General features: G+C 27.0%; 1 protein-coding gene across 2 annotated transcripts; it reads right to left on the reverse strand.

Moving 5' to 3' along the window:
* Positions 1-112: 112 nt before the first annotated feature.
* Positions 113-21,324, reverse strand: LOC107173032 (structural maintenance of chromosomes 5). Of its 2 annotated transcripts, none has more exons than XM_089221673.1 (21): positions 21,023-21,324; positions 20,540-20,679; positions 19,481-19,622; positions 15,980-16,135; positions 15,782-15,911; positions 15,589-15,712; positions 14,795-14,912; positions 13,841-13,969; positions 13,580-13,772; positions 13,388-13,513; positions 13,118-13,278; positions 8,721-8,932; positions 8,182-8,345; positions 7,976-8,108; positions 4,326-4,572; positions 4,070-4,246; positions 3,762-3,998; positions 3,448-3,675; positions 3,189-3,371; positions 3,019-3,111; positions 113-450 (listed from the first exon to the last, which is right to left on the reverse strand). In XM_089221673.1, the coding sequence occupies exons 2-21, from the start codon at positions 20,668-20,670 to the stop codon at positions 388-390; spliced, it is 3,147 nt and encodes a 1,048-aa protein (XP_089077799.1). In that variant the 5' UTR covers positions 20,671-20,679; positions 21,023-21,324; the 3' UTR covers positions 113-387. The 2 variants fall into 2 exon arrangements, with proteins under 2 accessions (XP_089077799.1, XP_089077800.1); XM_089221674.1 differs by having other exon boundaries at positions 21,008-21,324.
* Positions 21,325-22,112: the final 788 nt, after the last annotated feature.

Consider the following 22,112-nt stretch of genomic DNA (forward strand, 5'->3'; position numbering starts at 1 on the left):
TATTTTTTTTTTTTAGATACTATATAGATGGTAGATATTAAGTATGATTTTTTTGAGTTGGTGTATAATACATTTTGTGAATTGAATATTAATAAAAAAAAAACAAACAAAATACATTTATTGAATGATGTCTTTTTTTAATATCCATATAATAATATGCATTAATCGCATAAAAAACAGTTATTTTTTCAAGATACTTAAGACTTAAATATAAATATGAAACATTAATCTTAACAATAACACTGTATACAATACATAAAATATAAATAATTTATAAAAATGCAGTGTTAATACTTAATAATATAATAACTCACAATATTTGAGATATTGAGTCATTCATATCAGACAAACAGTATAAAAAAGTTATCAATGGTCATGTTCAATTCTTTATTTGTCCATACAGAATATTATGTCCACTGTAGTGTTTTTAAATGAAAGATTCTTGATCAACTGAAATTATAGAATCAATAAATCATTAAATAAATATATAATTTATTTGCGTTACTATTCATAATATTTTGGGTTTGTTTAAGCTAGGGTTCGGCAACCTGCGGCTCTCGAGCCACATGTGGCTCTTTGGATCTTAAGTGGCGACTCTCCAGTTCCCATGTAAAAATTAATATTTTATGTTCAAAAACAATATGTTATAATCAGGGCTAGGATTTGTATGCAATAAAAAATTGTAAAATATGCATTTTATTTACCAAAATATGCAAAAATATGCATTTTTTTAATTTCTATCTTAGATTTTATATTGACCGACATACTTTTATTAATTGTGTTTATCTTTCTCCGTCAAACTATTCAATCTTTAATCGCATACCTATTGTACCATATAATTGTATTTATAAAAATAAAATTTGTGTTTGACAAAAAAACCAAGTTTTATACTTTAATCAGTAGAGCTAGAATTAAATATGAAATAGTAATATTTTTTTTTTTTTTTTTTTAATTCCCATTTTATTAAAAAATAATTATAGCAAAGCGATTACAAAAAATATTAATATTAAATTATAAATATTAATTACAAAATATATTATAAAACATGTATTTTTCGCATTCTTATAATCGAAATATGCAATAATATTCATTTTATTCAATATTTGCATTAATATGCATTTTATCCAAAATACGCAAAAACATGCAAATAAAAACACCACCATTCATCTCATCATGAGGTGATTCGTGGACATTACTGACAAAATAAATAATCAGAAGTCGCAAAAAAAACATGCTGTTGCATACAAATCCTAGCCTTGGTTATAATATAAAAAAATTTATATTATTTTAAATTATATTAGTTTTGGTGCTTTTGAAAATATGAAATAATTCTTAACAATAATTTGATACTTAAAACAACAACTTATGAGCCAGACTGTTGTCTCTGTCTTACAAGTGCATTACATGGTAAATTTTACGTTCAGCAGAACACGAGTAGCTCCGTTTGCTTAAAAATTAGAGTGAATTGACCTCTTATAAAATTTAAAGGTATGATTGTTATCTAGTCAACCTCATATGCTTTTTAATATATTTAAATTTTAAAGGAAGTTATGAGTATTTTAAGATGCACAAAAAATTCACAATTTTAAAATACTCATAACTCGCTTTAAATTTGATATAAAATAAAAAGCATATGAGGTTGTCTAGATAATAATCTTACCTTTAAATTTTATAAGAGGTCAGTTCATTCTAATTTTTAAGTTAACGGAGCTACACGTGTTCTGCTGAGCGAAAAATGTACCATGTTACGCATTTGTAAGACGGAGACAACACATGCGGGTATCACGTCCTCTTAACAAAACTTTCAAAAGACATGCAAAGCCAATATTCCCATGTAACTCTTTATATATTTTGATCTTAATGTATCGCTCTTGATGTAACCGATTAATTAATAACTGTGAAATTGTATTATTAGAGCTATTAAAATTAAAAAATTTAATTATTTTAAAAATATTATGAACATTTTTAGTGGCTCTTTAAAGTCAAAAAAATGTTGTATATTGTAACTTTTGGCTCTTCCGTTAAAAATGGTTGCCGACCACTGGTTTAAGCCAATATTAAGAGGACATTATACCCGCATGTGTTATTTCCGTCTTACAGGTGTGTAACATGGCAAATTTTAAGCTCAGCAGATCACGTTTAGCTCCACAAGTTTAAAATTTAGAGTAAGTTAACCTCTTATAAAAATTAAAGGCAACATTTTATAATGGACGGCTACTCATAGGCTTTTTATTATATTTTAATTTTAAAGCGAGTTATAAGTATTTTAAGATGTACAAACAATTTACAATTTTAAAATACTCATAACTCACTTATTATAAAATAATTTATTAAGTTCTTAAAATTATTAAATGCAACACAAACCATATTATGATACAAAGATACAACCACATTATATTTCATCATAAATTTCATTAGATTTAAAAAAATCTATTAATAAAAGGCTATTTTACTTTGAAATCCAACAAATTTAATAATATTTGCCATTTGAAGTCGCTCAATTTATTTACTATTTAATAAATATAGGTAAGTATATAATTTTGATAGTTAAGAAAATGTATATGTATCTAAACTCTAAAGTCTAAATTGTGTTATTTTTGAGTTTTTATATAAACTGCTTGTAAACTATTCATGAACAAAAGATTAAATGAACAATCTAATGAACACGTTTATCGGTTTAACTTATCAAAGAACATGAACGTGAATGCGTTCGTTTGAAAAAAACATGAACGTGAACATGAACAAATTCTTTTTTTAGGGAACGTTCCGAACAATGAATAATTTCAAGTCATTTTTTATAAAATATTTTTATCAAAGAGATATAAAATATACTGTTATTTGAGAATGATCAATAATAAATTATTTGACTGCAATGTGTTTAAAAAACAAATTAATACTATAAAAATGTGATCTAAAAGACTAAAAGTGAAGTTCTATATTTAGCACTGAAGTAAAACGTAAACTTTTAGATCGTATAAAAAAAAATTCCCCTCCTTTCTACAAATATATTTAACAAACCTTTGGTGTGACAACTAAATACTGATTGTTCCTGTCTTCAAATAACTCCATAAACAATTCCATCAATTTCTTTTCATAAACTTTATCCATGCCCTATAATATAAGATCATTGTATGTTATTAAATAATCATTTTATATCTTAGAAATTTTATTTTTAAAAACCTACAAACCTGATTTATTTCATCTACAATTCTAAACGGAAAATGTGTAACTTCTTGAAGGCATAACAAAAATAGTGCTGTTGTCAGTGCACGTTCACCACCACTTTGGCTTTTGGCATCTAATAGCCTCAACGAAGGAGTGTCATCACGAAATTGCACCTTTATCAATAGACCATATGCTTGGAAATCATACTAAAAACCAAAATTTGGATTTAAATCATAAATTATTATTATTTCCAATAAGAATAACAGGCACAGAATTATTTACCCTTGTTACGCCAATGTCTAATTCAATTATGCCACTGCAACCAAATGATTTGAGAAATTTCTGGAAATTAACACTCAACATAATAGTAAGTTCTTGAATTTTTGACAACCATTCAGAGTGTAATCTTTCAATTTCCTGTTCTTTGGTTTGAGCATTAAGATTTAAACTTTCCAATTTTTTTTCTAAATTCTTTATTTTTGTCTTGCGTTCCTTGTATTCTTTTATTAACTATAATATAATCAACAGAAAATATAACTGATGTATTTTATTATTCAAATTAATTAATTTTTAGTTAATGTTTGTTCTCATTTTACCTGAGGAGCATTTGGATCAATATTTAGACAATTTAGTTTGGCTTTTTTCTCAACAATTAATTCATCTAAATCATCAACATCACTCTGTTCAATAGCGTTAAACTTTTCAAGCAAGGGTTGAAATAAAGTTTTATCATAAGGAGACACTCCATTAGTCCAATGTATAGCTACATCTAGCATTTTCTTGAATTCTGATTCCAACTTTTGAATGTACTTCAGGTAATCGCTGAAATTGCTCTAGGAATAAAACATTATGTAAATCATGAAATAAATTCAAACAAACAATTCAAATCCACAAAAATTTTTACCAAGCTTGTTACATAGAGAGTCTTTAATTGGCTCAACACTTTGTTTTCATCTCGCATGTCAACACCACAATTGCTAACAACAAAGGCAGAACCTATCAGATGCTTCATACTAGTTGAATAACTATCCAGCATTGTAACCACTCCATTCATTGATTCAAAGTACTTATTGATAAGTTGCTAACAATACAAATATACAATAATAATTTGATAAAAAACAAGTGAATGATTAATATTTAATAATTAATAATAAACAAACCGAATTTTGGCTTAACAATTTAGAAGTTCTTTCTTTTTCCGTTTTAAGTTCACTCTGTTTAAATTCCATATCTTTAACCATTTTATCATGAGCTTGTTGCCTGTTTTGAAATTTCATAAAACTTCCTTGTATTTCTTTTTTCCTTGCAAAAAAAGGCTGACGACTATCTTCAGCATTTCTAAGCTGATTAATCAATTCAGTTTGTTGATGTTCAAAATGTTCACAATTTATTCTAGCATCTTCTTTCCTGTAATCAACCAGATTAAAATATAAAATTTAAAACAAATTGATTGATTAAAATAAAATTTTCAATAAATATGCGAAACAAATTTAGAACAGTAACTACCAGTAACTACAGTTATTACTAGTAATTACCTATAATTTACAACTTTAAAAATGTATATATATATATTTTTTCAAATTATCTTTCAACATAAAATAATAATATACAACAAAATAAAAGTATTATCCTATTTTTAAGAAAAAAAGTTTATTAATATTCATTTGTTATGTATAAAAAATTAAAATATTTTTGCCAAATGATAAATTTTAAATAAAAAGTAAAAACTATTTGAATTGCAAAATAAAACATTAATTATAATACAAAAAATCCTTGTTTAAAACTTGTTAAAAAAGGCCAGAAATCACAAAAATTAATACTTTATACAACCAAACATGATAAACAAAAATTGGATAAATGTTTAGATTCATAAGTAAGTTTCAGATTTGAAGGTACTAGCCTTTCTTATCACGATAGAAAAATAATTTTTACATAGAAAATGTGTATCATTTAATTTCTAACACGCTGGATGTATTTTTTTTACCTTTTTTTACTTATAAATGCCTTTTAGTTTTTTTTATGTTTAATTTTCAGTCGGTTTAATGATTTTATACATAGCTTACGTATTTTCGGTACAAATGGGTTTTATTCTTTGCAATATTTATCGATATCGCTGAATACTCTATCCGTAATCTGGTCAGTTCTTTAGTATTTGGGCATAAAATTGCCCATACTACCATTTAAAGATTAAGATATGTTCATAATGAGAAAATTCAAGATTTTTCGCATTTGTCACATTTATTTTACTCTGTTTTTTTTAATTATGCCGAAAGTCAAACAAAATCATAATTTTAAAACAAGATTGCAATTGAATAGTGACATTTTTAGATCTTTTTTATCAGAATATTGAAACAAAAATATTCCATGCGAATCAACATTACAGAAAAGATACTTTGATAAATGCTACGAAGCAGTTTTGTCAAAAATTTGTGATGCTGTAGGTGAACATAAAATATGAGTGTGTACTGACAAAACCAAAGATTCAGGATGCTGAAACGTAGCTAATGTAATAGTTAGAATTTTACAACCAGAAAGTCCGGGAAATTTGTATCTTCCTCACACAGACTATTGAGATAAGGTAAATAGTAGTACAATTATGCAGCTATTTGATAAAACAATGCATATATTGTGGCCAACTAATGTAAAATACCACAATATTTTGCTTTTTATATCCTTTTTTGAAGAAAACTGGATGTTCATTTCAAACTTTATACCTGAATATTATTCATTTAACTTGTTTGGCTCAAGCATGTCATAACGGCTGTGAAGAAGTACGAACATATTATAAAAATGTAGAACAGTTAATTTTTGAAATAAAAAAGACATTTTTAAAATGTCTGAAGAGAATTGCAGTTCTGAAAGAAAAATATCTAGAACTGCCAAGACCGATAATTTACACATTAGGATATGTGATTTAATGCAGTAAAATACTATATTTCAAATTTCAATGAACTGAAATCTACAATTGAAGAATTCGAAGAAATCTGATTGAGCGAACGTAGCTAAAAGACTTTTTTAAATTCCATCAATACAAAGTAATCTGGTATATATTGTATCTAATTTTGGACTTTAGCCTGACATAATATAACAAAACTTAAAACACGAAGTAACAAATATTATTTTTATGTGTTTTACATGTTATTTATATTAAATTTTACTGTATATGTTTTAGGTGTATTACAATCAAAAAATGTAGAAATTGTAAAAATTTACAGATTAAGCTCGAAGAATGTAATGGCGAACCGCTGAATTGATTTGGATAAATTCTACAAAGTTATATCAAAGAACAAAGGATGGGAAAATATCAACAAAAAAAGCGGGTAAGTGGGTATCGCTCTGCTGTACATTAGGGGGTGAGATGGACCTCTGACTAGGGTAGGTTAAATTTGAATGCAATGATAGGTATCATTGTATACAAAAAACGATTCTGAACATAGACGGTTTATCTATCTAGGATATATTATAGATTATTAAAAAATTTCAAATCTTAGATTTAAAAAAAAATTTTTTTATAAATTTCTAGCTTAAAATAATTTGCGAATTTACATGATTTTTACATATGTTATCAAAATTCAAACTTTGAATGCTTGTAAAAAAAATTGTGATTATGCATTTCTTTTATTTTTCAACTGCTATTGTAAAAATGTGTTAGGAGCCTTGTACTAAATTTTCAAGCTTTTCCACTTTTGACCCCCCAAAGTATCAACTAGATTCACTTTCTGATCGAACGAGGTACTAAAGTCAAAAATCAAAGCACTTTTTACTGCCCCAAAACGTGATGACACACAAAAAAAAAGAAATTAATAAATAAAAACACACATCATGGTAAAATCAATACATTCATCGCTCCAATCAGAATCTAAAAATCGACAAAATATTGATTGGAGAAACAACAAGCGATAATTTAACAAGTAGTAATCTTAATTTAGATAATTATTTATGTATGAAATACGCCCAAATAACTTTGGTGGACGTAGAAAGATCCTTTTTTATAGATAAAACTATTTTGAACTCAAACCGTCAACGTTTTACTGAAGACAACTTATCTAAGTACATGGTAGTGAATTTAAATACAAACTAGTTAGTATATTTAATTTTTTAGTATACTTTTGAATTGTTTTTTTATTTAAAATAATGCCTTTTTGCATTTTAAAAGCTTTTTTTATTAATTATATTGTCTTTAAATCCAAACCCTATTTTTATACAGTAATCTCTCGTTATCCGCGGATTTTTAATCAGCGGTTTTGATTATCCGCGGTTGGGTCGGCGATAACATTTTATTAATACATACGATGAAATTGTATCTTTATTATACCCATACTTATAACAGATAAACTACATAAAGTACATACCTTAATGTGTACAGTTAATTTGTTATATCTTAAAATTGTTCAGTTAACAAACATGAATTACAAATTTTTTTCATCCTTCCTAATATATTATGTATGTATAAACAATTAATAAATTATATTAAAAAAATAAATAATCAAATAATTGTAGAAAATATTAACCTTTTTGTGATTTTTAAAATTAAATACAAAATAATAAAAATTAAAAATTGTATGTAAATAAAACCTAACTTCCCGTTTTACATTGCTTTATGGTCTCGTTATCCGCGCAACTTTGCTAGAACCTAACTTCCACAGATAACGAAGGATTACTGTATTATTAACATTTTACTATTTCATTTATATTTTTCTTATTAACACATTTTAACTAAAAAAGTTGTACTATCTAGGTCATTACAAAAATAAATGAAAAAGCAATCAAATTCTGAGATTTACTCAAAAGATATATAGTAACAATTTACTTGGTTTTCAGAGATTGAATCAAATTTGAGTCCACAGAAAACAGCAAAAATCGTGCATCAGTTGATATTTGTGATTGTCGTGTGATTTTTTCTCCAGTATAGTTAGAAGTTCTTATACTAACTTGATCATTATCTGTATATAAAATAAAATCACATAAAATATAAAATCCCAATAAACACTCTCGATTTAAACTTTGTTGAATTACCTGCAAAAAAGAACCCAATATTACTGGGTAAATTCTGCATATTATTAAGAACTTCCTTAGAACCAATAGGTATATTATGCATGTCATAACTTCTAGCTAGATATCTCCTTATGACAGAAGGAGCTTTTATCATGTCTAATGCATAAGAATGGAATCCAAATTGTCTGTTTAAAAATAAAAAATACAGGTAACTTTAGTTTGCAAACAAATAAATCATAAAACCGAAAAGTTTGATTTAATAATAAAATACATCTTTTATACTACTTTGATACTGTTACATAAGAAAAAAAAATGTGGTAATAAAGAAATTCGGATAAATAGAACTATATAAATTTGGTTCTCAAAAATATTTCATTAAATAGACAATGTTGTTAAATGAAAGTAAAATAAAATAACCGTTAGGGTGCATAATATTTTCATATAGTTGATGAATATCATTTAATATATTATACCTATGTTTAAAGCATTGAAAACACTATTTTAGTATGCACATTTAATTTATAACCATCAGAATTTTATTAAGCATTTTCATTACTTACTTTAAGCTGTTTATATCATAATTTGGTGTCTCGTTAACTTTAAAATTGGCAGGGGGAGCTGAGATTGAATTAATTTTTTTCCAACGCTCTTGTTTAACTATTTTATTAAATGTAGTCAGATCTTCTGCATACTCAAAAACAAATGCAATCATATCACGATAATTAACAATGTTTTCTATGTACTTGGCATTCTTTTGGTCACGAACTTCAATCTATAATTTTTAATAATTGTACAAACATAAAATATTATAATTTTAAAACTATATAAATAAAAAATCAGGGATAGATTTAGGTGAGGGCTGAGTGGGCTGCAGCTCAATATCCCCCACAAATTCGGGGTTTCCACAATTTTATGATATTTAAAATATTTACACATATTTAATTAAATAATATTGAACTTTATTTGGAAATTTAACAAATTCAATATTAATAACTAATAATAGATGTATTCGTGTTTATTGACAATGAACAATGTCTAAGAATCTAGATAAGATAGGTTTTATGACGTCTGTGATCAATGTGCACTGTAGATTGTAATTATGTTAGCAAATGTGTTTCTAAATAATATACACATGTGGATCTGGAATTATGCGACAAAATGTCATACTAAACATGATGGTTAAAGACAATAATTTACAGTCAGAATTATGAGATTAATTTTCGGAAATATCATAAAATACACATTAGAGACTACTATCTGTCTATCGCTATAGGTAAATTATCTTTATTTGTTCATTGCACTTATTGCAAGTCAGGCGTTTGTTAATATAAGTTGTGTATACCTACAATAGTTACAGACTCTAGTAATCTAGTTGTTTCTTATATTATAAGTTATTAACCAGTGAATAATGTTATTATTTAAAAATAGAAGATCAACATAAATTAAAGCAATTTTATATGAGTGGTACAGATACGTAAATTGGCAAAAAAAATACGGAAATAATTTAAAAAACTGGGTGAATGACAAAGTTTTTCATAACACAGCCTAACACAGCATCTTTTTCTAAGGTTAGTGAAAAATTTAACAATTGCAAATTGTTATGAAGAATTATTTATACAAAAATCAAAACAACAGTTTGATGTGAAATTTACTCGTAAATGTAATAAATCATTGTTAGAGCGAAAAACTGCTAACGAAGGAATGGTGAAGTGTTCATGGTTATGTTATTCACCATTCAATGGTACTATTTTTTATTTTGTAAGTAAATTAATGTCCAAAACACACGGTCAATTTATTCATGGGTGTTTCTGTGACAGGAAACATGCAGATAATCGATTAATAAGTCATGAAACTTCCAAAGGTCATTTAAATTCTGTGATAAATTTAGTAGTTTGTTCAAAATAATTAGGACATATTGACAATGAACTTGTCAAACAAAGTAAAGAGATAAAGAGTAACTGGTGTAATATAATCAAGAGACTCATAAGTGTTATAACATTTATATGTGAAAAAATTATGCAGTAGAAATTAAATTGTCAGTTCGCCTAAAAATGGCAACTATCTTGGAATTCTAAAGCTGTTAGCTGAGTATGATAATTTTCTTAAACAACATTAAAAATCACGCAAATTGTGGAAGTGGGCACACTTACTATTTTATCTTCCACTATCTGTGAAGAATTAATAGAAATAATGAAAAATAATGTTTTGAATTAAATAATTTCTCATATAAAACTATCTAAATATTTTTCAATTTCATTAGATCCGACACCTGATGAAGCTGGTTTTACAGATCAATTACGATAGTTTTTAGATATATTGAAAGAGATACACTAGTGAAAAGATTTTTAGTATCTATGCCAAACCAAAGCCATAAAGCTCAAGATATGCATGATGGTTTAATAAACTTTTAAAATAAATATGGCTTAAACATAAAAAACTGTAGAAGCAAAGTGTATGATAATGCTTCTGCAATAAGTGGGAAATATAATGGTCTCCAATCAAAAATTCTAGAAAATAATAAACTAGCTTCCTGGATTCCATGTGCAACACATTCATTAAATTTGGTAGGTAAAGCAGCAGCCGAGTGTTGTGTTGCTGTTGTTAAATTTTTTAATTTTTTAGAGCAGTTATATGTATTTTTTATGGCATCAACAAAACATTATGAACTACTGGTTATAGCTTTAAATTTAGAAAATACCAAAACCTGTACCCATGTACCAAAACGAGTTAGGTTTTTAGGTAGTGGTCGTACTACACACTGGTCATGTCCATCTGATGCAACAAAAGCTCTTATGCTAGGCTATAATCAATTTAAAACTACTTGAAATAGCTGATGACTCTGAACAAACAACAAAAACACATTGCTATGCAAATTGTTTATACAACAAATTATGCACACTTAAAACTAGAATATACACGGTTCTTTGGAATAATATCCTTGAAAGGGTAGATAGCACAAATAAATTACTGCAAGATCCGACTTTAGACCTTAACACAGCAATTTCCATTATTAAGTCTTTATAGAATTTTGTTCAAGCTAAATGTGATAACTTAGATCAAACTGAAAAACGAGAATCAGACATTAACACGTTGACTGCCATGAGGCTACCGGCGTCCGTATAATAATAATTAGGTATTGATAATTTTTAGACCGCCGGCTGCCGCTCCATATCATTTGTAGGAGGCCATACGGCCACAGGCTGCCATAAATTAATTTGGATTTATACAGGGTGCGGCAGAGCCGACTGACGAGTTTTGAAGGGTTATAACAAACGAACAGTAAAACTTAGAGAAAAAAACTTTTTTTTATTAAATAAGTATTGAATCCCATTTTTAAAAATTATTGTTTAAAAATTATATCTTGAAGATGGCGGCCGTCAGCATCAATACACTGTTGTAGACGATCTCTGAAGCTCTCATATGATTTTATGTTGTGATGTTGGGAACTTATCTACAGCATAGGTTGAAGGAAATGGCTGAAGACCATGATTGGTTGGTTACATGATTGGTCAATGTATGGTTTCAACAAGACGGGGCTACAGCACACACAGCTCGAATTTCACTTGGTGTCTTGCAACAAATGTTCCCTGGGCGGTTAGTCTCTCTAAGAGCAGACATAGGCTGGCCAGCACGGCCTTCAGATTTAAGCATGTGTGATTTTTTCCTCTGGGGCTACTAAGGATAAGGTTTTCAGACATCGCCCACATACCATAGAAGACCTTAAATAGAAAATCACAGAGGAAATCGAAGCCATACCAGTCGAAACGTGCCGAAAATCATATGAGAGCTTCAGAGATCGTCTACAACAGTGTATTGATGCTGACAGCTGCCATCTTTGAGGTATAATTTTCAAACAATAATTTTTAAAAATGGGATTCAATACTTATTTTAATAAAAAAAAGTTTTTTTTTCTAAGTTTTACTGTTCGTTTTTTATAACCCTTCAAAACTCGTCAGTCGACTCTGCCGCACCCTGTATTATTAACTTTTCCATTGCACTACAATAATGGTCTTGAAAATATGCTGTGGCGTAGTGGGAATGATTGAAATTTTTTGATATAATAAACATAATTTTAACATTTTTTTTTTTGTATTTTTAATTTTTTTTCAAATTCAATATATTATATTATACATTGTATATATTATACAAAAACAAATTTATAATAACACTGAAAAATGTCTTTAGCGTACCCATGATAAATATTCTTGAGGCCGCCTGCGGCTGCATGGCAGTCAATGTGTTAAGGAAACAACAGATTATTTGAAACATCGTAAACAGCAAAGGAATATTTGTTTAAACCCAATAGATTCTTATGAAACACCCAGGGTAGATTTAAATTTTCTCAAAAATTCAAAATTCAAATTTTTTTTCCCTGTAATTGATATGTTTAATTCTAACTTGGATAAACGATTATCTGCTTATGAATTGGTATATCAAAGATTTAGCTTTCTTCGAAAAATAGAACTAAGTAATCAAGAAATTGAAAATGAAGCAATTAAACTTGTTAAAATTTACCAAGATGAACACTTTGGAAATGAACTTATTCAATTTAAAATATTGTATAAACATTTTGATGAAAGCAGTAAATTTCTAAGTAGGTGGCTTGGTGAGGCGCAGTTGTACGCTCAATCTGCTGAAACGCACTGAGCGTACGTACCGGCCACAGTTGTTAATAATAAATGTTAATTAATAAATTTTTTTATTATTCTTTATTTAATTACTTACACCTAATATTATGATGATATTACTCATACAAGTTATACTCGATTTGATTGTTTTTATAATTATTTATTATTAAATAAGTAGTTAATTGATAATACTACTAAATATGATAATAAATGTTATTTAATAAGTAAAAAAATGTATTTTCTTGTTTATGTGTAAGGGGCCCCCACAATGCATTCCGCCATATACCTAAATCCGCCCCAGTAAAAAATCGTTGTTTAATTTGAAATACCTGAGTGAATAATGGTTCAAATACTTGTCCTTGAAAAATTGATGACTTATCACAGTTTCTTAGCCATTTTATTGCTTTCCACATTTCAGGAAACTGTCTCTGCAGTAATTGATTTTTACCATCCTCTTTTCTTTTTTCACGTTCAAGTTCTTGATCGATAGCTTAATGTAAAATACAAATAACTCAATAAAAATTGAATAAAGTAAATACCTACTATATGAAACTAAAACATCATCTTATTTTTTTTAAAAAAGCATAAAAAATACTAACCATACATTTTTTCGGTTAGACCTCTCAGTTTGTTTTTGATACTCTCTAAATTATTTCTCACAGGGTAAATATTATCATCAATATTTTTGATATTTCTATTAATTTCATTAAGTTCCAGTTTACACTCTGTACAAGATATAATTTACACATTTTAATATAAATAACATAAAATATTCAAGATTTTTATTTTACCTTCAACATTTAATGTTTCATTTTTTATACTCTGCAACTTCTCTTCCATAGATGATATGGACTCTGTCAGGTCTTCAATTCTTATTGAATTTTTTTTAATGGTTTTTTTCAATTCATTCATATCAGATACATGGCATTTAGAAGCTCCAACTAGATTATTAAGTTTTTCAATTAACTTACTTACTGCATTTGCCTAAATCAAATATACATTTATTTCTATAGATCATACAAAAAATTATTAAAATATATTTAATTATTTACATTCTGAAGAACCACATTTTTCAGATTAATTTCTCCTGATTGTTTTCTTTTTATTTTATCTTTTTGCTGGTTTATAAGACTTAAGGCATCCTTATTATATATTTTGGACTCTTCAAATTTTTTTCTTTCCTATAAAAAATAGTATGAGGATTAATATAATAAACAAGCTATTCACTTTTAATAATAATATTGGTTTATATCATTAAAAAATAATATGATTCATACTTTATGAATTTTAGTACATTAAATAAAATATTTTAATATATTGATGAATCTAGCAATGTTAACATTTAGAAATCCTTCTCAAGTCTATTATTTTATAAATTATTCATTTAAGTATAAAAATGCTGAGCGGTTACTAAATAGTAATAATTATAATGGTGTATATAATATATTAAAATATTTATCATATTCACAATAAAATGAGTATTGCCCATTGATAATTTTGTATATTAAAATTAAGTACTTCCGAGTTTTTTTTTAATGGTAAATTATGTCCTAGAAAAAAATAATATTATACATTATGTCTTTTTTTATAATGTTTGGGAAAAAATTCAGTTTGCGGGATTCAACATATTTAGAGAAATTAATCACTATTTGAGTTCTATTATGAGTTTTTAATAGCTGTATAAATAGTTAAAATTATATTTTATAATAACAACAAAATTCTTGCTGTGAGTGAGTGGTGCGCGCTAGCATCATTATTCATCACTATATGCTGTATTTTAGACATATAAAACACTCAGCTTGTGGATTATTTAAAAATGGCTATGGCACATATATTAATGAAAAATAAATAATAAAAATAAATATTTAAAAAAATGTATTAAATGTTTTTTTTAAATATATTTTTATGGCTCGCATAGTTAACTATTCAATACATTTAGCCTAGTTAATACTTAAAATTTGACATGCCTTCTGAATGTATACCATAAATAAACAATAAATACATACATTAGAAATTTGTTTCCAAGCCAACATGTATAAGGACCAACATCTCTTCTGTAACACAACCAATAATTGTTCTTCCAATGATTTTTTTTCTGTAAATGAACTGACAATTGTTTCGAGTCTATAAATGAAAAATTTTAAGAAGATGTTAATAGTGTAAAATTTATTAATTTAGGGAGATAGAAAGCAGTGATTTTCTGCTTTGATCCAACACACTCGTAACAGAAATTTAGATGTATTTTATTTCCAAAGTGTAGATTTTTCTAGTGAAGAGATAATTATACTCAAAACATAGATTTGTTATCAAATTTACTTGAAATTACTTCTATATTTTTGATTTCATCCCATCAAATCTTTAGGGGTCATATTAATAAGACAGTAAAAATCTGTCATATTTAAATTATTGGAATAAAAATCAAAAGTGTGAGAAAGTCTATTTGAAATAAATTTCACAACAAATTAAATAATGAATTCTATTATTATTTATACCATAATTGATGCATAATGCAGATGATTGGAAATTAATTATTCCCGCGTATTCTCACTACAAAACATAACACCTCCAACTGGAGTGCTTTGGTTTTTGGTGACACCTGTATTCTGTGTAGTGAAGGAAATGTAATCTCGACAGTCGGACAGAAAAACACACTGAGCAGTTATTAGGATGCGAGAATTGTGTTTTCTTCCAGCAAAATATTTACTAGATTAAAAGACTAAATCTTAATTTAAGGGTGTGTGTTAGATAAAGACAGTTCACTGATTTCACTTTCTAATAACCTGAAAGACTAAAACATTACTTTAAATTTACAGCAATCTCTGATCTGATATTATCTTGCAATTTCTTTTGATCACTATCATATGAAGTTATGCTAACAGCAAGAGCTTTCAATTTTTCAAAATTTTTCAATAAGTCTTGATTTTCTACAATAATATAAATTATATAATAGAAGTACTAAATAAAATAACTTTATTAAACAGTTATAAACTTACCAATACTTTGTAAAGCATTTATTAATAAACCTTTAGAATCCAATTTAGAAAAATCTTCAAGCCTGTCTTGTGGTAAAAATTGACATAAGTTGTGCACTCTTATGTTAAAACTTTCAACAACTTCAGAGTACTAAATAAAAAATAAAAAAGACAATATTCATTAATTCCTACAATAGTACAATATATTTTAATAATCACTTTTTTTTTTGAGACTAAGATACTATTGACATAATAGTGACAAGCATCATTGCTGGCGAATATTGTTCTTCTTAAATTTACATTTTGGTTTGATCTCTTATAAAGTTCAATGGAGATATCGGCTACGGATTTGCCTAATTTTACAAACTGACTCACCTATAAATATAATAATTGACATATAATTATAAATACGATAGAATTCCCAATTTAAATAAGTGGTGTAATAATAATTTTTGTTTATTTTTTCATTTTATGATATTCTTTAATTTTTTATGGATTTTTGATGAAGTGCATATTTTAATATTTAGATAGAAATCATATACTCTGATAAATATTTTTCATGAGCTAGTCAAAAATGATTTGATTAAATTGTGAATATGCCATAAGTTGATTAAAACAAAAATATTTATGAATTATGATCAATTAGGTTGATTTAAATGACAGTGCAAATGAAAATTGTATCAACTAATTTATAATGAGTATTTTTATTAAAAATAATTTAATGAGACTAATAAGTGGCTGGTAGTTGGGAAAAATCCCCAGTAGCATTATACTAGAGATTGACAGACATGTTAAACTTAATAAAAATAAATAATTTATAAGAATTACAATAATTCTAATTATATGTAAGTGTTTTTTGATAAATTATATATTAAAAATAAAATTAATATTGTACAATATGTTAAAAATTGTCACATATGCCTAGGTGACATATGTCACGATACTGGGAATTATAATAATAATAATAATAATAATTTCATATAAATTAAAATGATATGTGCTATTATAATGTTACCAAGTCATTACAGCACACTTTCTGAAGTTAAGAGCATTTGCTTTGCTTTTAAGAAATATTCAACATTTATTTAATTATTTTGGATTCTTGAACATAGTGTATTAAATTAATTTCAACTTTCTAGTATTTTCTTAAAAAAGCCAAAAGTTTATTCATTAGGGATTTTTTCCACACTTCTAAGTGGCTACTATTGATTATATTTTATATTTTAATTATAATAGGTCCTAGAGGCCAGAGTGGTCAAACCTGCGAATCTTCTCTTTAGAAAACATATATTTAATTATTTTAAAGATATGAGGGTGATGAATTACAAAAAAAAAAACTAAGTTGTTGGGAGATGATGAGGTGGCAGTACTACAGAGGTGAGGGGGTATACATATTCTATAATAGTATGATAACTTGTGTATTATAATGTTTCTTATAGTGGCTGCTCGTGTATATGTGCACAAGTGCATGTGCACTACCTACCCAAACTCAAGAAAAATTTAAAACATAAATCATAATTATAAATTAAGTACCTGTAGTGTTATCAGATTATTTTTCAAAAATTTACATAAATTCAGAATATTATGAAAATAATATAACATTTCAAATATTTGGATTGGGTTTTGTTCGAAAGCCAAACAGCCGGGCGGTTATCCACAACGGAACGGTATCGGTATGTATTATAGTGGTGCAGTAGTGCACACAATCGCTGTGCACTTTCATACAGTGTAAAAATTAAAACAAATCAAAACACACAACCCGTGTTATAATGGAATATTGATGTGCACAGAACGAATGTACACATAACCAATTAACTTGTTTTCAGCAAATTATTTTTGACACCGGTATCATAATTTATTTTTATTCCCATTTATTTATTATATTATTCTTATTATGTTACTCAATCAGTATCAGAAATTCAAACCATATATGTATATATTTTGTATTATATTTTTTTTTTGGATATGCACTACTTCATTAAAAATCCACAAACCGCCACTGCAACTAAAAATATTTTTTTCTCTTGACGGCACCCCTGTTCATAAATGTGTAATTGTGTAATTTTGAGTAAAGTTTTCTATAAAATCTAGTATTGTTAAAACGGGAATTTTTACGCAAAATCAGTTTTCGACCAAATCGATTTTTTTATATGGTTGTAATTCAAAAAATAATCACTTGAAATACTTGAAATTTTCACCAAATGTTTATGTTAGTGTTCTCTATATACAGTTTAATTTTCAAAAATTTTTGACTTTTTTTGAGTTATTTATAGACCACTGAAATTTTCGACTTTTTTGAGAATTTTTTTTGAAGTGTCGGTAAAAAAATGTTGGACGACCAAAAAAACTTGAAAATTTAATACAAGGTTCCTTATGAGTTGTTCTTATTGTAGCTAAAAAAAATTAAAAATCGTTACTCACGATTTTTTTTAATAAGCGTTTATAGTTCAAAATTTTACGAAATCTATCGAAAACGCGAAAATTTGCAAGTAATTTTGAAGTTGAAAAATCATAAAATTTTTTGAGTTTATAACTAAGGATTAAAAATACAACACTAAGTTTTTCATAAGTTTTCCTTCAAGTAGCTATAGAGAAAACTCGAAGCATCATTATAGGAAAAATTTTAAGTGCGTTTGAATTTTAAATTTTTACGAAATAGCCTAACCGATAACGATTTTAAATATTTGTTATTATTCAAAAAGTATAAGTCCTAGATACTTGAAAATTTTACCAGTAGTAATAAAATAAATGTATAGCCGCAATTTTTTTTTTACATGTATTCAAATTTTAATTTTGACAACATACGTAAAAATCACAAAAATTGGTAAATTATTTTATCCTAGAAATTCATAAAAAATTTTCCTTTTATACCTAAGATTTGAAAATTTAATACAAGGCTCCTTACAAATTTGTCAATCTTTATCACAAAAAAAAATGTCCACCGGAAATTCAAATTAAATTTTTATTAGCATTTGAATTTCAAATATTGACAAAAATTCGTCAAAACCATGAATATTTGCAAATTATTTTGTAGTTCAAAATTCATAATATTGTTTGTTTTTATATCTAAGGTTATACAATTTAACACTAAGTTTTCCATAAGTTTTGCTTCAAATAGCTATAGAGAAAATTTGAAGCGTCATTATAGGAAAAATGTTTTGAGCGTTTGAGTTTTAAATTTTTATGAAATCGCGTAATGATAACGATTTATCCTCAAACCAGGTATTCGTATATCTATGATAATATAAGATATTATGAATTATGATAACTACATGATAACTACACTAATTGATTAACCGTGCCTTATGCAAAATGCGTCTTAATTGAAAAATAAAATATTTGTTTCAAAATAGAATATATGACAATATTTAAATATAATATATCCTAGACTGACAAATCATCTCCGTTCAGAATCGTTTTTCGTATACAATGATACCTATCATTGCATTCAAATTTAATCCCATCCATTACAGTAACCTACTGTACAGCAGAGCAACATCCACGACTTACCCGCTTTTTTTTTTATCATTCTACAATCAATATAATAACTAAGGACTATGGTTATATTTTATATTGAACATATAAAAAAATAAGAATCTACAAGAGAGCCAATTTTTCTCGTACCTAATCAAATAACACCTATGTTATTAATTGATGTGAGACACATGAGTAAGGAAATTATCTGGTAATATTATAAATTGTAACTAAAATTATACAAACTTTGTCTCCTCTATTAATGTCTTTTGGGTTACCACCAAATCCTAATATGAGAGCTGTAACAATTGATGATTTTCCAGATCCATTGGGCCCAATTATTAAATTCAGTTTTGAATTTGGAGTATATGTAACTTCACTAAAAGTCCTGCAAAATCAATAACATATTTTTACCATTGCTTATTAGGACCTAATTTATTCAAAAAACATTTTGTTTAATTGTTGGTTATGGATAAAAAAGTGGCATTCATTTAATTGTAAAACTCTTAACTACACATAGTAATATAAACCAAGTCAAATAAAATAACTATATTATTTATAACATATGCATTACAATATACAACATTTAATAACAAATAAATTACTTTTAAACTACTTAAAGACAGTATAGAAATTTTTGTAAAATAAACACTAATTTAGTAATTCAATTAGTAAAATAAAATTATATTAATAAATTTAAATTCATATATAATAAAAGGTAGGTAGTATCAACTAATTAAAGCGATTAACGTAGCATCATTATAATATACCTAATATACCAAAAACTATAGCGTAAAAGAAATTTAAGATTAGCATAGTTAAATTATCATTGTTTTGTTGCTACCTACAACATATTTGATGATGATTAAAATTGTATAACTATTATCATAATGATGAATGTATTAACAAATATTTTGGGTTTAATCATACATAATCAACTCGTGGGGGTATTCAAAGCTCATTTAGAGACCAAAAATGTAAAATCAACTCTCACAACAAGGTACCAATAATTAATAAGAAAGAAAAAATAGCACGCGCTACATATAAATAATAGGTAGCATTGGAAGTAGCGCACTTTAAAAAGAAAATAACAATAGTAAGCTACTTTTTTTGGTGAGAACGGTTTTAACATTAGTATTTATACGTAGCAGCGTTCCAACCACTGGTAGGTATGTATACAAAACTTAAATCTGCATGAGATTATAACAAATTATTTTATACAATAAATTCTTAAAATATTGAAAAGTTAAAAGTGTATTAACTAAATTAACATTTTTACAGATTTTGAGAATTAAACCAACTCACATGAAATTCTTTAATACTAATTTGATAATCGAACCATCGACCATTTGATCAACTTTACGTTTTTTGCTTACAACTCCTGAAACTTCTGAATCGCCATGGCTTCTGGAACTCGATGGGGAGTTATTCATCATTACGAACACCTATTAAGAATAAAAACTATTAAGAAATGTAATTTACACTTGACGCACATGTAAAAAAGTCTCGTCAGTTAAATGCAATACGATATTACTATTGATCCATAAAAATAATGAGTATCCTAACTACGTCCAAAAAAGAGCCAAGCACAATTCGCATTGAATTATGTATATTTTCGTCAAAGCAGAAAAATGTTTATAATATTATGTATTTTATTATTTTTGATTGCATCCAAATGTAAGAATTATTAAAACCACAACGAAAAAATATCGTCAGTATTTCGGACGTATACACTACACTAATAATATAAACGAATCAGTAAGTAGTAATTACTCAATACTCAATTACGATAAATGAAAATTAGTAGTCGGTAGTCACAACTCGGTAAGGCCACCAAGACGGCACTTTGATTCGTACTCCACAATCCGGGTAAGGTTGTTAGGTTTGTTGTCCCATTACATTTCGGGAAAACTACTCAATTACGCGGGATTTTAGGCGCCTCAACGGTTGAACACTATCACAATTGACTGCTAACGTCTATGTTCAGCTTCAGAAAAAGTGAAAAGTAAAAACTAAAACTGTAATTGTCGTATTTGATGAACGCTCATAGAGTTATAATATTATAAGTCTATGTGAACGCCGGTGGCGGGTGAACGGCGAATGATGATAATTGATAACGATAAATGGCGCGAAAATTGACAAAGCAGTGTCGCTATGTGTGGTAAATTGAAAATTATTCATCAAAATCTCGACGACTCGACCTTTGTCACGATTCACGAGTATTGAATTGAGTAATTGAGTACATGATACGCATTAAGCTGATATATTTAGACATTTTAGTATTATATAATATTAAGGTAATTTAATATCCTGATTTGTATTTCGTGGTACATGATTACGATTAAAGATTCTTTAATCGTAGACGTGATCAAGCCACGGAGGTAAGTGAATATTTATTTGTTAAGATATACACCTTGTGCATGATGCATGAAAACTTTATTTTATTAGCGACCACCCCATTTATTAGACATTTTAAAAAAGATTATTTTATTTGAGTAGGTATTTTTGATATAACGACCAGCGGCGTTTATAAGGGGGCCTAGTAGGCTGCAGCCCCTTCCCTGCAAAAAAAAAAATTACTGTCGTAAGCATGATATAAGTTACCTTGGTTATATCGTGATCGTTACTGTTAAATATATAGTTACTTCTAGAGCTTAGGTGCTATACTGTGCTAGATCATTTGACATTAGTCAGTTGCTATCAGTGGCGTAATTAGGAATTTGTCTTATGGGGGGATAAACATTTTTTTCCACACAAAATACTTAGATTTTCAAGTACAATATCTGGGAAAACTATTTCATCAAAAATTCTTAAACTAATATAATATATGTACACAAAATGTATTAATAAATGTGCTTTAAAATTCTACACAATTTAG

Source organism: Diuraphis noxia, unplaced genomic scaffold (genome assembly GCF_037042655.1).
Source record: "Diuraphis noxia isolate RWA-SAM2 unplaced genomic scaffold, SU_Dnox_SAM2 contig0002, whole genome shotgun sequence".
In the NCBI taxonomy this organism is placed as follows: Eukaryota; Metazoa; Arthropoda; class Insecta; order Hemiptera; family Aphididae; genus Diuraphis; species Diuraphis noxia.